Raw genomic sequence first — 18,472 nt, 5'->3', positions numbered from 1 at the left:
AACAGGCTCCCTGCTCAGCAGAGAGCCTGATGCAGGGCTCAGTCCCAGGACTCTGAGATCATGACCTGAGCCAAAGGCAGAGGCATAACCCACTGAGCCACCCAGGTGCCCCGAAAATGCCATTTCTTGAGCCTTATTATGTGCAAGGCACTATATATAATACCTTGTAAACTGTAGATTTTTTGCCAATATTCTATAGAGGAGAAAAGTGAGTTTTAGTAGGGCAAATAATTTTCCCAAGGACATAAGTGTTGGGACCTAGATTTTAGGACCTGGATTGAAAGCTGGCTTGTCAGACTTCAGAGTTAATGATTCTTAAGCAAGATAGTTTGGATCTAAATCTCCAGGAAAGGTATAAGAAAATTAAATTAACTAACATATCATGGACAAAATGGAAGTTTATTCTCACTTAGGGAAAGGCAGTTTTCTTGAATCTTCTCTAACTCTTCTTTTCAGTTGTACTAAGAAAAACCAAAAAAGATTAGTTTCACCTAACAGTGCTGTACATGTACAATGATTCTTAATTAAACAGCATGCACATACATATATATCCAGATATGTATGTGTATATATATACATTGCTGAAGAGGAGGGAGATTAGACAGGGTTCTCCAGGGAATCAAAACCAATAGGAAAAATATATAAATATATAATAAGGAATTGTGTCATGCAATAATGGAGGTTGACAAGCCCTAAGATCTACAATCCACAATCTAGAGAACCAGAAGAGCTGATGGTAGCATTCCAGTCCAAAGGCCAGTAAGCTTGAGATCTGGAAAGTGCTGCTGTTTCAGTTGGAGTCTAAATGCAGGAAGAAAATGGATGTCCATCTAGAAAGCAGTCATGCAGGAAAAATTCCCTATATTCATTGGGGTTTCAGACTTTTGTTCTGTTCAGGCCTCAGTTGATTGTATGAGGCCCACCCACATTACGAAGGGCAATCTGCTTTACTCAGTCATTTATTCACAAGTCAGTTTACTTATTTAAATGTTGAACTCATTATAATACACCCTCACAGGGGCTCCTGGTGACTCAGCCAGGTAAGCATCTGCCTCTGGCTCAGGTCGTGATCCCTGGGTCCTGGGATTGAGCCCTGTATTGGGCTCCCTGCTCGGCAGGAGTCTGTTTCTCCCTTTCCTCCCCACTCATGCTCTCTCTCACTATCTCTCTCTCTCAAATAAATAAATAAAATCTTAAAAAAAAAACACCCTCACAGAAACAACTCAGTAATATTGACCAAAAAAATTTTTTTTGAAGGAATAACCCATATAACTATCATGCAGTTTAAAAAATACTTTGCTGTTACCTCACATCCCTCTGCCTGCCCAAAGAAAATTAATCTTTTTTTATTTCCTACTGAAGTGTAACCATTAAAAAGACTTCAGTAAAAGTATCTCCTCTGCTATTATAGACATCCATTTTACCAACTTTTTGTAACAACCTAAGGAATGTTTTATAATTTTGCCTGCTTCTAAACTTTTTATAAATTAAATCATACTGTGTGTTTTGTTAATTTTGTATTTAATATTTTAAAAATTAATTAATGTGGAATAATTCAGATGTATCTTGATTTTCACTGCTGTGTGCTAGTTCATGTCAATAGCTGTACGACTATGTCATACTTTACTGTAGTATATGTTTTTTGTGGATATTATGGTTTTCATCTATTTGGTCTTAATAAAAACTGTTGCTGTAAACATTCTAGGAAATGTTTTTCCTAGGAGTGTAATTGCTGAATCATAGGGCTTTGTATATTAACCTTAATAATAACAAACTATTTCAGAGTGGTTCTGTGAGATTCTGTTTCTAACAGCATATGTTCACCTACTGCTTCATATCTTTGCCAAGATTTGGAATCCTTACACTTTTTATCTGATGTATTTATAGTGATCTGTCATTATGGATTTAACTTATAATATCTTAATTACTAAAGAAACTACAGCTTCTCATTCCAGTTTTCTTTTGCCTTTTTTTCCCCAAAGGTTTTTCTTATTTAGGTGAATTCACATAATAGTTAACTATTTTAAAGTGTACAATTCAGTTGTAGTTAGTGTAAATTCCATGGTATTTAATCTATCTTCACAATGTTGTGCATATATCAGCTCTCTCTAGTTTCAAAGTTTTCTTCATCCCATAAAACACCTTTAGCTGTTTGAAGCACAAAACCTTTGACTTTGATGAATTAAAATGTATTTTTTATTACTTATACTTTTCAGAGTACAAGTAATATTTGTCAAGTACTTGGAAATAGTATGATTACTAAGAATAGATAGCCAATTCCAAGGTCATAAAGATTTATAAATCCCTATGTTTTCTTGAAAGAGTTTTAATATGGACAGTGGTGTGTCTCAGTTGGTTAAGTGTTTGCCTTAGGTCCTGGGATCAAGCCCTGCATTGGGCTTTCTGCTTACTGAGGAGTCTGCTTCTCCCTCTGCCCCTCTACCCTGCTTGTACCCCTGCCCTTGCACTCTCTCTCTCAAATACATAAATAAAATCTTCAAAAAAATAGTTTTATGGGTTAGCGCTTATATTTAGGTTATTGATCCATTTTTAAAAATTTTTTAAAAAACAATTAAATTTAAATTTAATTTACAATTAATTTAATTTGTAATTAAATTAATCATAATCACAATTAATGCAAATTAATGTAATTTACAATTACAATTAATTTAATTTAATTTAAACAATTAAATTTAAATTTAAATTCCATTGATCCAATTTTTTAAATTATTAAGCCAATTTTTATGAAAGAGGACTTTAAATTTTTTAAAATTCTAGTTCAATGAACATACAGTGTAATATTAGTTTCAGGTGTACAATAAATTTATTCAACAATTCTATACATTACTCAGTGCTCATCACAATAAATGTACTGTTAATCCCTTTCATCCAGGGATTAATCTGTTAATCTATTTCATCCACTATTAATCTATTTCATCCATCCTCCTGCTGATCTCTCTCCCCTGATGACCACCAGTTTGTTCTGTATATTTGAGTGTTTTTTGTCTCTTTATTCTTTCTTTGTTTCTTAAATTCCACATATGAGTGAAATCATATGGTATTTGTTTTTCACTGATTTATTTCACTTAGCATTATACTCTCTAGATCTGTCCATGTTGTTGCAAATGGCAAGATTTTATTCTTTTTTATGGCTGAGTAATATTTCATTATATGTATATATACCACATCTTTATCCATTCATCTATTGATGGACATTTGGGTTGCTTCTATAATTTGGCTGTTGTAAATAATGCTGTAATAAACATAGGGGTACATAGATCTTTTTTTCCTTTTCTTTTTTTCTTTTTAAAATTTAATTAATTTAATTTTTAAATTAATTAACATATAATATATTATTGGTTTCAGAGGTAGAGGTCAGTGATTCATCAGTCTTACATAATACCCAGTGCTCAGTACATCACATGCCCTCCTTAATGTCCATCACCCAGTTACCCTACACCCTGTTCCCCCCAAACCCGCTGGCAATCCTCAGTTTGTTCCTATGATTAAGAGTCTCTAATGGTTTGTCTCCCTCTCTGATTTTGTCTTGTTTTATTTTTTCCTCTCTCCTCTATGATCCTCTGTTTTGTTTCTTAAATTCCACCTATGAGTGAGATCACATAATTGTCTTTCTCTGACTGACTTATTTTGCTTAGCATAATACCCTCTATTTCCATCCATGTTGTTGCAAATGGCGAGATTTCATTTTTTGATAGCTGAGTAGTATTCCATTATGTATATATACCACATCTTTATCCATTCATCTGTAGATGGTCTGTGGGCTACTGTGGACATTTCTGCTATAAACATTGGGGTACAGGAGCCCTTTTGGATATCGCTACATTTGTGTCTTTGGGGGTAAATACCAACTAGTGCAATTGCTGGTTCATAGGATAGCTCTATTTTCAACTTCTTGAGGAACTTCCATACTGTTTTCCAGAGTGACTGTACCAGCTTGCATTCCCACCAACAGTGTAAGAGGGTTCCCCTTCCTCTGCATCCTTGCCAACATCTGTCCTTTCCTCACTTGTTAATTTTAGCCATTCCGACTGGTGTGAGGTGATAGATCTTTTTGAATTAGTGTTTTCATATTCTTTAGTTAAATACCCAGTAGTGGATTTACTAAATCATATGGGCATTCTACTTTTAATTTTTTTGAGGCGTCTTCATACTGTTTACCATAGTGTTTGCACCAATTTGCATTCCCACCAACAGGGCCCCAATATTCCTTTTTCTCCACATCCTCACTAATACTTGTTGTTTCTTTGTTACTGATTTTAGCTATTCTGACAGGTGTGATGTAGTATCTCATTGTGTTCTTACTTGCATTTCCCTGATGCTTAGTAATGTTGAGCATCTTTTCATGTGTCTGTTGGCCATCTGTAAGTCTTTGGAAAAATGTCTATTCATGGGTCCTGCCCATTTTTTAATTGGATTATTTGGTTTTGGGGTGTTGAGTTGTGTAAGTTCTTTATATATTTTGTATACTAGCCCTTTATTGGATATATCATTTGAAAATGTCTTCTTCCATTCAGTAGGTTGTCTTTTAGTTCTGTTGGTTGTTTTCTTGCTGTGCAGAAACTTTTTATTTTGATGTAGTTTATTTTTGCTTTTATTTTCCTTGCATCAGGAGACCAGCATCATGAAAAATGTTGCTGTGACTGATATTGGAGAAATTACTGCTTGTGTTCTCTTCTAGGATTTTTATGGTTTCTAGTCTCACATTAGGTACTTAATCCATTTTGAGTTTATTGAGGGTGAGAAAGTGGGTCCAATTTCATGAATTAATATTTTTAAGGATTTCATTTATGTGACACAGAGAGATACAGCAAGAGAGGGAACACAAGCAGAAGGAGTGGGAGAGGGAGAAGCAGGCTTCATGCAGAGCAGGGAGCCTGATGCGGTACTTGATCCCAGGACTCTGGGATCATGACCTTAGCTGAAGGCAGACACTTAAAACTGAGCCACCGAGGCAGTCCTCATGAGTTAATTTTTTATATGAAGATTGGGGGTTTGACTTCATTCTTTTGAATATGTTTATCCAGTTGTCCTAGCACCATTTGTTAAAGAAATGTTTCTTTCCTCATTGTGCGCGCTCTCTCTCTCTTAAATAAATAAATAAAATCTTTTATAAAAATTGGTTTTTTATGCCTCTCCCTCTGCTTGTGCTATCTCTCTGACAAATGAATAAATAAAATCTTTTGTAAAAAAATAAAATTGGTTTTTTATATAGGTGGCATGTAAGAATGGATAAATTTGTTAAGCATGTGAGTTCTAGTATATCTGAAAAGGGCTTTTTCAACCAGTACATTGGTTCTTTTACAGGACAGGAATTCTACTTGAAATTACTTTTCTCTAGAACTTTGTAATCATGACTTCCTGCTTAGAATATTATTGGGAACTCCAAAGCCGTTTTCATTCCTGCTCTTTTATTTATGCCCTGTTTTTAGTTTTTGAGCCTTTTATGGTTTTTTCTTTGTTCCTAGTGTCCTGGAACCTAATGTAAAATCTATCTTAGTGTGAATCAATTTTATTCTTTATGATACGTATCAAATGAGTCCATTAAATGTGGAGATTCATGTCCTTCAAGTCTGGAAAATTTCTTTTTTTTTTTTTTAAGATTTTATTTATTTATTAGAGAGAGAGAGATCACAGGTAGGCAGAGAGGCAGGCAGAGAGAGGGGGGAACAGGCTCTCCGCTGAGCAGAGAGGCCAATACGGGTTTTGATCCCATGACCCTGAGATCATGACCTGAGCTGAAGGCAGAGGCTTAACCCACTGAGCCACCCAGGCGCCCCCCCCTTTTTAAAAGATTTTATTTATTTATTTGACAGACAGAGATCACAAGTAGGCAGAGATGCAGGCCGAGAGAGAGGAGGAAGCAGGCTCCCTGCTGAACAGAGAGCCCGGTGTGTGATGTGCCGAAGGTAGAGGCTTTAATGCACTGAGCCACCCAGGTGCCCCAAGTCTGGAAAATTTCTTAAATGCTACTTTCTAAAACAATCTGTAATTTCTGTTTTCCTTGAAAATTTTCTAATATACAGCAAAATTGAGAGAACATTTCAGTGTACCCCATATACCCTATTTGGTCTTCACCTAAAATTGCCAAGTGAGACCATTGATAACATTTCACCACATTTGCTTTATCTTTCTGAACACACACTCACACATGTATTTCTCAACCTCCTCCCCTCCGAATCATTTGAAAATAAGTTGGGGACATCTGGACATTTTAAACCCTTAATACTTTTAGCATGCATCTCCTCGATATAAGGATATTTTACAAACAATAACAATGACATAGCAAATCTTTGAAAATTTGCATTAATTCATTAATATCTCCTCAAGCATTTTGTGTTCAAGTATTTCCAGTGGTTCCCCAAAATTTCTTTTTTATTTTATTTTTTTAGCTGGTGTAATGTTTTTTATTCATTTATTTGGTTACTTGTTTGTTTGACCTAGGATCCAGTCAAGATTCATGTATTATTTTGGTTGTTGGGTCTCTTTAGTCTCTTTTAATCTAGAACAGACTTTATTAATTGTTTTTAATATGACACTGAATGTTTTAGACAATTCAGGACAGTTGTCTTGTAGATTGTCTTAACAACCTCCATTTGTCTTTTGGATGGCTTTCTCATGTAAATTAGAGGCTTAGATTCAGCCTAAGTATTTGGCAAGCATACTCTGTAGGTGGTAGGATGGTATGCCTTTTATTACATTACATTGGGAGGTATAGGTTGTTGCACTATTGGTGATGTCCAGTTTTTTTTAAACTTAAGATTAAAGGTGGTGTATACTAAATTTTCCCAGTATAAAGGTATACTTTTCCCTTTATAATTAGCAAATAGTCTGTGGAGTGATACTCTGAGACCATTGAATATCCTTTTTCTTAACAACCATTCACTTTCTGGTTTTAGAATTTATGGAGAATACTTGCCTAAATCAATAATTAGAGTGGTGTTTTCAAAATGATGATTTTCAGGTTTTTTTATTCCTACTAACACCCTGAAACTTGGCAGATACTTAACACACTTTTAAAAATGATCTTTTTGGGGCGCCTGGGTGGCTCAGTGGGTTAAAGCCTCTGCCTTCTGCTCAGGTCATGGTCTCAGGGTCCTGGGATCGAGCCCCGCATCGGGCTCTCTGCTCAGCGGGGAGCCTGCATCCTCCTCTGTCTCTCTCTGCCTGCCTCTCTGACTACTTCTGATCTGTCAAATAAATAAATAAAAATCTTTTAAAAAATGATCTTTTTTCATTAGATATTGAGCTGCCTTTCATGACCTTCCAATTTTCATTTATTTTCCATTTCCATATCTTGTACTTTTTTTTTTTTAAGATTTTATTTACTTGTTTGACAGACAGAGATCACAAGTAGGCAGAGAGGCAGGCAGAGAGAGAGAGGAAGGAAAGCAGGCTCCCCGCTGAGCAGAAGGCAGGGTTCAATCCCAGGACCGTGGGATCATGACCTGAGGAAGGGAGAGGCTTTAACCCACTGAGCCACCCAGGTGCCCTTGTTGTACTTTTATTTTTTTATTTTGTTTTTAAAAAATATTTTATTTATTTGACAGAGAGAAATCACAACTAGGCAGAGAGGCAGTCAGAGAGAGAGGAGGAAGCCGGCTCCCCGCGGAGCAGAGAGCCCGATGCGGGGCTCGATCCTAGGACCCTGGGACCTCGACCCAAGCTGAAGGCAGAGGCCCTATCCCACTGAGCCACCCAGGTGCCCCCCTTGTTGTACTTTTAAAAGAGTTTTTTTTTTTTCATTTATCTTTTCATCTTTGTAATTACTTGCTTTTATTCCCACTTTATATTTTCATTTCCTAAGATCTCATTCCTTTTATGTCATCTGATTTTTTAGCATGTAAAATAACTTCTCACATCCTTCTTAGGATATTAATGGTGGCTTCTGAAATTTTTCTTCTTTTCTTCTGTAGTTTCTCTTTTAAGTTGTTTGGGACTTGTTTATTTAATCATTTTTTACATTATAGGGTTTCCTTAAATATGTTATGATATTTGCCCCTCTGTAGTTTAGAACGGACATTATGAACCTCACTTTGCTTTCTGTATGCCAACTGTACATTAGTACATAGTGCCTCCATTTCTTAAGCCTTTTTGAGGGTTCTGCAGCATAAATCATCCTCCTCTGGGTTTTCCTTTTTGTTTGATTTCATTATTGTTTGGTTTGTTGAGTTAGTCATCATTTATTTGTATGCTTTCCAACTTCAGAAGTTTTGTTGCTTCTATCTCTTCTTTAATTCTCCTTGCCTAAGCACTTGGTCCTTTTAAAAAATCCTTTTCATTGATTTCAGTGAAGAAATGGGCAGGAAAAACTGCATGTGATTGACTTGTCCTCTTTGAGAGAACAAGAGAATTCTCTTTCTAGACAAATCTTGTTTTTAAATGTTTATTTTTAAGGATAATGAATTTTGAAATTAATTTATTATATTAGGCATCCATTAAATGTATTTTGATCTTTCTTCATGTGCCAGAGTTCAAGTGGATTAAAATAACATACATTGTCTATCCTTCCTTCTTGAAGATTGGTTCTGTTGTAGCAGACATACATTAAGCAAACATTCAATATGAAATTTACAATTGTAGGAGACAAATGTGTAATCAACCTTTACCAAAATAAAAACACAAAGAATGGAAGGAAAAAGATGGGGGAAAGTGCTTTGAGAGGTAATGATAGGATGTGCATAATTAAGACTGAGTATTCAGAAAAGATATTTATTAGGATATGCCACTTAGCAGAGACCTTAACAATGTCCAGGAACTGGTAAGGCCAAGAGAGGGCAGTGGAGAAGGGAATATGGACAAATATTTAGAGCAGATGAAATCATTTTGTGTGTGTGTGTGTATGGTGGGGGGAGTGTAACAATTTAGTGCATTTGAAGAACTGAAAAGACCAGTATAGCTATAAGTTATTGTTGAGGGGAGAGAAGTATCAGGTTGAAGAGGCAGGTGGGAGGCAGATTACTGAGGAATTGTTAAGACCAAGTTAAGGCATACAGATCTTATCCTAGGGACAACAGAGAATCACTGAAACATTTTTAACAGAACAGTGCCAAGCTGAATATCACTGTAGCTGCTAAGGGTGTAAAACTGGAAAGGCAGGGCGCCTGGGTGGCTCAGTGGTTAAGCCGCTGCCTTCGGCTCAGGTCATGATCTCAGAGTCCTGGGATCGAGTCCCGCATCGGGCTCTCTGCTCAGCAGGGAGCCTGCTTCCTCCTCTCTCTCTCTCTGCCTGCCTCTCTGCCTGCTTGTGATTTCTCTCTGTCAAATAAATAAAATAAAAATCTTTAAAAAAAAAAAACTGGAAAGGCAGACAACTAAATAAAATACTGCTTTTGTATCCAAATCAAAGTCTGGGCCTGGATCATTTATTGACAGTGGAGATGGAAAGAATTTGAGGACATATTTAGGCCTACCCCAAATAATCTTGCTGTATAAGTGTTACAAGAAGAGACTAAAGCTCAAATGTTTTCATGTTTGGAGTTTGATGTATGTGCTCAGGGACTTAATTGTTATATTTAAATCCATTCTTTTTCCTAGTCTCTCTTCTGACATGCAGATCTTCCAAATTTATAGCCACTGAAAACTGTGCAGTTACCTTATACAACTTCATAAATGTATTATGTATTATGAATGATTTCAGAATCATTCAATAATAATTGGATCTGGGGTTCAGAATATATATCTATTTGCATCCTTGCAACCTGTCAACAGTATCACATTACCTATCTCTGCTCTTCCCTTCTCACAGACTTTAAAACTAGATTCTCCATTACAGTAGCTTTTGCTACTTTCTTTGTTCTCCCAAGTTTAGCCTCATAGACTTGGGTTTTACCAAATGGCATAAATAAGCCATATTCTAAACACCATAGATTCTTCCTTCTGCATTGCTCATTAGTCACATTAATCTTTAATTAGGATACTGCTATATCTGGAGTAACATTCTCTTCTATTTCCTTCAGATTATATGCAATTTATGTTTGTTACTTGATTATTTATCCTAGACTTTTCCTTCTAGTTGTAGTTTCTTAATGCTGCAAACAACCCTAAGAAATGGGTTAAATGGTAATTTCCCTCCTTTTAAAATGTATATGATGCTAGATTTATTCTTTAACAAAATTGGGGGAGAGTCTAGATGTCTTTATATTTATCAACCTCCCTGTGTTTGAAGGGGGTTTTATTTAAATCACTATTTAGGAACAACTGATTAATCTGTTTTCCTAAATATCTCCTTCATCTTCCAGTGTGACTTCTCTTTACTTTCCTTTTCTGTTTGTCAAATTGCCCAGTCATATTTGAGAATGGTATAAGCTACTCAGTTTTTATGAAAATTAGTTTCAGTTAAGTCTTTTCATTTCTATTATAAAAGTTTTTTTTTCTCCCAGAACACAAAAAAAGTGAATGTTTGCTTTTATATTTTCTTTCAGACTGTGAATCAAGGTTGAGACCAAGAAATTATTTCTGAAAAAGAATATTTATGGAATAGAATCATCCTGATGAGAGATAATGGAAAGACTTATAAAAAACAGCATTGAGTGTTCAAGTTTCAGAGGTGATTGGGAATGTAAAAGCCAGTTTGAGAGAAAACAGGAATCTCAGGAAGGACATTTCAGTCAAATGATATTTACTTCTGAAGACATGCCCACTTTCAATACCCAGCATCAGAGAATACATACTGATGAGAAACTCCTTGAATGTAAGGAATGTGGGAAGGATTTTAGTTTTGTATCGGTCCTTATTCGACATCAGCGAATTCATACTGGTGAGAAACCTTATGAATGTAAAGAATGTGGCAAGGCCTTTGGTAGTGGTGCAAACCTTGCTTACCATCAAAGAATTCATACTGGTGAGAAACCTTATGAATGTAGTGAATGTGGAAAGGCCTTTGGTAGTGGTTCAAACCTTACTCATCATCAGAGAATTCATACTGGTGAGAAACCATATGAATGTAAAGAATGCGGGAAAGCTTTTAGTTTTGGATCAGGCCTTATTCGACATCAGATAATTCACAGTGGTGAAAAGCCTTATGAGTGTAAGGAATGTGGGAAGTCCTTTAGTTTTGAATCAGCCCTTACTCGGCATCACAGAATTCACACAGGTGAGAAGCCTTATGAATGTAAGGATTGTGGGAAGGCCTTTGGCAGTGGTTCAAACCTTACTCAACATCGAAGGATTCATACTGGTGAGAAACCTTATGAATGTAAAGCATGTGGGATGGCCTTTAGTAGTGGTTCAGCCCTTACTCGGCATCAGAGAATTCATACTGGTGAAAAACCATATATTTGTAATGAATGTGGGAAGGCTTTTAGTTTTGGATCAGCTCTTACTCGACATCAAAGAATTCACACTGGTGAGAAGCCTTATGTATGTAAGGAATGTGGGAAGGCTTTTAACAGTGGCTCAGATCTCACTCAACATCAGAGAATTCACACTGGTGAGAAACCCTATGAGTGTAAGGAATGTGAGAAGGCCTTTAGAAGTGGTTCCAAGCTTATTCAGCATCAAAGAATGCACACTGGTGAGAAACCCTATGAGTGTAAGGAGTGTGGAAAAGCCTTTAGTAGTGGTTCAGACCTTACTCAACATCAGAGAATTCATACTGGTGAGAAACCTTATGAATGTAAGGAATGTGGCAAGGCCTTTGGTAGTGGCTCAAAACTTATCCAACACCAGCTAATTCACACTGGTGAAAAACCGTATGAATGTAAACAATGTGGAAAGTCCTTCAGCAGTGGTTCAGCTCTTAATCGGCACCAGAGAATACACACTGGTGAAAAACCCTATGGATGTAAGGAATGTGGGAAGAATTTTAGTACAGGCTCAAGCCTTACTCAACATCAGAAAATTCATGCTGGTGAGAAACTTTATGAATGTAAGGAATGTGGAAAGGCTTTTGGGAGGGGTTCAGAGATTCAGCAACATAAAAAAAGTCATACTGGTGAATAGCTCTGTGAATTGGAAAATTATGTTAGGATTATGTGGTTAAGGAAGGACACAGGACACATAAGAAAATGTGTATTAGGGAGAGTCACTACAAATGTAATTAAGGTACAAATGCCTTACTTATGCTTTACAACTTCATCTGAGAGAATTTATACAGGAAAAGAAAAACCACTCTGAAGATCTCTATCTATATTCATTCTTCCATTATTTTTGGAAAATTCATACTTGTGAATATTAAAAATTTTAAAACTGCTTATTGCATTTTGCCTTTATTTTAAACATTGAAAAATTCATTTGGGGGCTAACCCTGCTATTTTTGTTTACTGATCCATCTCAAAATTATTTTAAGTTATTTATTGAGGGTGTAAATTTGCCCGTCTCCCTCTTTCTCATTTGAATGCCACTTATTTAATAGCCATATCTATTTTTGTATTTTTTATTGCCTGTTTGATGGTAAGTTATATTTTTATACATATGAAGCATGGATATCACGTCAGTCTTCATTTTTTAAATTTGCATATCTGTGTTTGTATCTGTGTTCCATTTTGTTTGTGTTGTTACTGTTACTTTTAAGTATTTTTTAATATCTTGTGGCTCTGTATCTTTTGTTTTGGAGTATTGTTTTACTTGCCTTTTATAAAGTCTATACTCTTTTTACAGAATAATTCTCTATATTAATGTAGATATGAACAAAAATAGTTATCTGTAATCATACCAACCATAGACAATCATTGTCAGATTTTTGTAGCAAATTCTTTAAGACTATGTCATTGTTTTTTAAAGAAAGTGTGATTGTGCTATACTATAACCAGCCTTTAATATTCTTTGTAAATAATATTGTTACTCTTCTATTGGCTTGAAGGTATTCACCTGTCTTTATCAAGCCCCTATTTTGTTAAGTATGGAAAATTTTGCCATTATAAAGAGTTATCTTGATGGCTCCTTTTGAATGTGTCTTTTTTTTTTATTGTTCATTTCAGAGAAAATGTATGAGGTCTTTTCTGCTTTTAAAGATTTATACTATAATGTATAAGTTCTGCTTCCCTTGACCAACATTGTTGACCCTAGTTATTTTCCCAATGTTAACCAACTTATTTATTCTCCCAGATCTTTTTATATGCATATATAATGTGCTTATGGTAATGTGGGCATAATTAGCTCACTTCAGAGGCTTGTTATGTGGATTCTACAATTGTGCCTATCACATAATAAAGCTTGCTTAGTATTAGACTTTGTCATTATTATATTTTCGATTTTGTTATGGAAAAACCTGTAACTAGTATCCATGTTTTACTGAACATTAAAAACATAATGGAAAAGAGACATTCATGTAAATGAATATAAGTAAAGTTTGACCAACACCTATTTATTATGACAAGAGATAATTCATCTTAAAGAAAAATATGTGATGGTTAAGTATAAGAAGGAAAAATTCATACCAAGGTAAAAATAAAAATTCTTCATAGAAATTTGAATTTTGAGGAATGACAACAGCATCATGACAGCATAAGTCGGCTACCCTCAGTTGACCTCCCCATGATTAACAAGTAAAAGTGCCTCTGTGGTTGTTGTGGAATCCAACCCAAAAGCTAGGGGACCTACGAGGAGTCTCACCCACATTGAGTAATAAGCTGACAGTCTTTGATACAGGCTGTGAAACCAGAAGTCTGAATCAGCTCCAGCCCCTCTTAGCACAATTAAGGGCAAATGTGGAGAGTGCTGAATTAAGTAGATACTCACAAATGAGAGAGCCTTTGTAGATCTCCAGATTTCCTGAGGAGAGAGTCTAGCACTGTGTTGGAAAAAAAGAAGGAGGTGGTGGGGGGCAGGAAGGAACTTTACCAGTGCTACCCCTGCCCCAGGGTGGCATATCATGGAACTGAAGAGTCAGAAATGATTTCTTCCACAGGGGAAAACAGTGGGTGATTGCCTAGCTTCCCTACTTGTATAGGATGCTGCTGAAGAAACTTGTTTCTCTCTTGCAGCACCCACAGTATTGAGACAGTACCTGCATGACTGCGGAGAGAAGAGATGGGGCTGTAAGAATATCAGAGTGTATCAAAAGAGTACAATTCCTCCTAGCTGCATTCAGGACTCCAGGAAGAAGCCCACCACAAACCGCTGGGAAAACCTTGAGCAAGGATCCCCCACTTGGCCTGCAGGCATCCCCAGTGCCCCAAACGTTAAACCCACACTCAATTCTTCAGCTAGATCTTTGTGTATGCTCCCATGTATTGCAGTTAGGGCCAGTTTTGGTAGACCGAGACCATGCAGGTTTTCAGCAGCCAGAGTGGTGAGTTTTAAGCTTGAGAGAAGACAAAGGAGCTTAATATTTCTGCCACAAGGGGGCAAGAAGCAGGGAGCACATGTATTCCTACAGGGACAGAGAAAGTCCCAGTTATAAGCAGGACCAATAAAAAGTATATTTGACGTGAAGGTATCTAGCAATATTTGGAGGAGGTGACTGCTTCAAATGAGAAAACAGCAATGCAAAACTCTAAGAAACACGAGGAATCAATGAAACATGACATCACAGAAAGATTTCAGCAATCCTCTAGTAACTGAACTCAAAGACAGAATTCTGTGATTTACCTGATAATTCAAAATAGCTGCTTTAAAGAAACTCAATGAGCTACAATAAAACATAGAACTGAACAAGCAGGAAAGCATTATATGAATAAAATGAGAAATTCAACAAAGAGAAATAATATAAAAACAAATCTGGAGCTGAAGAATAAATGAAATGAAAAGTGCAATATAGAACATCATAAAAATCAAAGGAATAGAGGATGGGAGCTTTGAAATACCTGAGGCAGAGGAGAACAAAGAAAAAAGGAATGAAAGAGAGTAAGGAAGCCTACAAGATGTGTGGGACATCATAAAACAAACAATATAAAGAATAACTCATCTGTTAATGAATTAATATAAAAAGTAAAAAATAGTAACATCAAAAACATAAAAAGGGCAGTAAAAGAGTAGAGCTTTCCTATGTGATTAAAGTTGCTATCCATCAGCTTAAAATGGACTGTTTTATAAGACTTTTTTAAAGACTTATTTATTTTAGAGAGAGAGAATAGGGAGAGGGGCAAAGGGAGAGGGAGAGAAACAATTTTCAAGCAGACTTTTCACAGAGTGTGGAGCCTGATGCAGGGCTTGATCCCAGGACCCCAAGATCATGACCTGAGCCAAAATCAAGAGCCAGCTACCTAAATGACCAAGCCACCCAGATGCCTCTTATAACAGGTTTTATGTAAGTCTCAATAACCACAAAGCAAAAATCTGTTGGATTCACAAAAGATGAGTGAAGGGAATCAGAGCATACTGCCATGGAAAAGGAAGAGGGTAAAGAGCAATGGAACTACAAAATAAGAGAGTTACTAGTAAGATGGCATTAGTCTGCATGTTAATAATTTCTCTTAATATAAATGAATTGGCTTTACCAATCAAGAGGTGTAGAATGGCCAGATCGATAAGATTCAACTATATGCTACCTACCAAAAGGCAGTTCAGCTTTAAGGTCATACATAGGCTTTAAGTGAAGAGATGGAAAAAGATATTCCATGGAAGCAGAAAGTGGGATTGGCCTTGCAGTGTTGGCCCATACATATGTAAGATAAAATAGACTTTAAGCCAAAAATTATAATGAGACAAAGATATCATTATAAAATGATAAAGAAGTCAATTCATCAAGAAGATATAACAGTCATAAATGTTTATGCACCCAGCATTGGAACACATAAATATGTTAAGCAAATACTGACAGATCTGAAGGGAGAAATAGGCAAAATGAGAACAGTAGGGGATTTCAATACTTTAAGTAACGGATGGATCACTCAAGCAGAAAATCAATGTAGAAACATTTGACTTGAATCATACATTAGATCCCTGAACCTAACAGGCATATATAAAACATTCCAGTCAGTAGCAGCAGCAGAATACTCATCTTCTCAAGTGCATATGGAATATTCTCCAGGATAGATCATATGATAGGTCACAAAACAATTGTTAGGCAATTTAGACTGACATCATACCAATATTTTTTCCAACCACAATGGTATGAAACTAAAAATAAAATAAGAGAAAGCTGAAATTTTTACAAATATGTGGAAACTAGGCAACATATTCCTGAATAACCAATGGGCCAAGGAAGAAATGAAGAGAGAAAAAAAAATCCCCTAACAAATGAAAATGGAAACTTAATAGACATGATGCTGTAAAAGCCTTTCTTAGAGGGAAGTTTATAGCAATAAATGCATGTGTATATCTATGCCCCCAACGTGGGAGCAGCCAACTATATAAACCAATTAATAACAAAATCAAAGAAACATATCAACAATAATACAATAATAGTAGGGGACTTTAACACTCCCCTCACTGAAATGGACAGATCATCCAAGCAAAAGATCAGCAAGGAAATAAAGGCCTTAAACGATACACTGGACCAGATGGACATCACAGATATATTCAGAACATTGCATCCCAAAGCAACAGAATACATATTCTCTAGTGCACATGGAACATTCTCCAGAATAGATCACATCCTCGGTCCTAAATCAGGACGCAACCGGTATCAAAAGATTGGGATCATTCCCTGCATATTTTCAGACCACAATGCTCTAAAGCTAGAACTCAACCACAAAAGGAAGTTTGGAAAGAACCCAAATACTTGGAGACTAAACAGCATCCTTCTAAAGATTGAATGGGTCAACTGGGAAATAAAAGAAGAATTGAAAAAAATCATGGAAACAAATGATAATGAAAATACAACGGTTCAAAATCTGTGGGACACAACAAAGGCAGTCCTGAGAGGAAAATATATAGCGGTACAAGCCTTTCTCAAGAAACAAGAAAGGTCTCAGGTACACAACCTAACCCTACACCTAAAGGAGCTGGAGAAAGAACAAGAAAGAAACGCTAAGCCCAGCAGGAGAAGAGAAATCATAAAGATCAGAGCAGAAATCAATGAAATAGAAACCAAAAAAACAATAGAACAAATCAATGAAACTAGGAGCTGGTTCTTAGAAAGAATTAATAAAATTGATAAACCCCTGGCCCGACTTATCAAAAAGAAAAGAGAAAACACCCAAATAAATAAAATCATGAATGAAAGAGGAGAGATCACAACTAACACCAAAGAAATACAAACTATTATAAGAACATACTATGAGAAACTCTACGCCAATAAATTTGACAATCTGGAAGAAATGGATGCATTCCTAGAAACATATAAACTACCACAACTGAACCAGGAAGAAATAGAAAGCCTGAACAGACCCATAACCAGTAAGGAGATTGAAACAGTCATTAAAAATCTCCAAACAAACAAAAGCCCAGGGCCAGACGGCTTCCTGGGGGAATTCTACCAAACATTTAAAGAAGAACTAATTCCTATTCTCCTGAAACTGTTCCAAAAAATAGCAATGGAAGGAAAACTTCCAAACTCATTTTATGAGGCCAGCATTACCTTGATCCCAAAACCAGACAAGGATCCCATCAAAAAAGAGAGCTATAGACCAATATCCTTGATGAACACAGATGCAAAAATACTCAACAAAATACTAGCCAATAGGATTCAACAGTACATTAAAAGGATTATTCACCACGACCAAGTGGGATTTATTCCAGGGCTGCAAGGTTGGTTCAACATCCGCAAATCAGTCAATGTGATACAACACATCAATAAAAGAAAGAACAAGAACCATATGATACTCTCAATAGATGCTGAAAAAGCATTTGACAAAGTACAGCATCCCTTCCTGATCAAAACTCTTCAAAGTGTAGGGATAGAGGGCACATACCTCAATATCATCAAAGCCATCTATGAAAAACCCACCGCAAATATCATTCTCAATGGAGAAAAACTGAAAGCTTTTCCGCTAAGGTCAGGAACATGGCAGGGATGTCCATTATCACCACTGCTATTCAACATAGTACTAGAGGTCCTAGCCTCAGCAATCAGACAACAAAAGGAAATTAAAGGCATCCAAATTGGCAAAGAAGAAGTCAAATTATCACTCTTCGCAGATGATATGATACTGTATGTGGAAAACCCAAAAGACTCCACTCCAAAACTGCTAGAACTTATACAGGAATTCAGTAAAGTGTCAGGATATAAAATCAATGCACAGAAATCAGTTGCATTTCTCTACACCAACAGCAAGACAGAAGAAAGAGAAATTAAGGAGTCAATCCCATTTACAATTGCACCCCAAACCATAAGATACCTAGGAATAAACCTAACCAAAGAGGCACAGAATCTATACTCAGAAAACTATAAAGTACTCATGAAAGAAATTGAGGAAGACACAAAGAAATGGAAAAATGTTCCATGGTCCTGGATTGGAAGAATAAATATTGTGAAAATGTCTATGCTACCTAAAGCAATATACACATTTAATGCAATTCCTATCAAAGTACCATCCATCTTTTTCAAAGAAATGGAACAAATAATTCTAAAATTTATATGGAACCAGAAAAGACCTCGAATAGCCAAAGGGATATTGAAAAAGAAAGC

The 18,472-nt window shown here is 36.1% G+C and overlaps 1 protein-coding gene across 6 annotated transcripts in view; it reads left to right on the top strand.

Moving 5' to 3' along the window:
* LOC106003388 (zinc finger protein 345) overlaps positions 1 to 15,093 on the top strand; it is an 86,031-nt gene extending 70,938 nt beyond the window's left edge. For 2 of the 6 annotated variants that reach the window (XM_004764981.2, XM_045076552.1), the window contains exon 3: positions 10,443 to 13,186. In XM_004764981.2, coding sequence (XP_004765038.1) covers positions 10,522 to 11,961 — 1,440 coding nt within the window. In that variant the 5' untranslated portion in view covers positions 10,443 to 10,521 and the 3' untranslated portion in view covers positions 11,962 to 13,186. Of the gene's footprint in view, positions 1 to 7,568; positions 7,618 to 7,678; positions 7,721 to 10,442; positions 13,187 to 13,943 lie in introns of those variants that run through there. The other 4 variants (XM_013062815.1, XR_006605666.1, XR_006605667.1 and 1 more) reach the window with 4 other exon arrangements.
* Positions 15,094 to 18,472: the final 3,379 nt, after the last annotated feature.

This window comes from Mustela putorius, unplaced genomic scaffold (genome assembly GCF_011764305.1).
Source record: "Mustela putorius furo isolate JIRA1106 unplaced genomic scaffold, ASM1176430v1.1 tig00000174_pilon_pilon_pilon, whole genome shotgun sequence".
NCBI classification, from domain to species: Eukaryota; Metazoa; Chordata; class Mammalia; order Carnivora; family Mustelidae; genus Mustela; species Mustela putorius.
The sequence above is the reverse complement of the archived record's forward strand: the minus strand, read 5'-3'. Positions and strand labels throughout refer to the sequence as shown.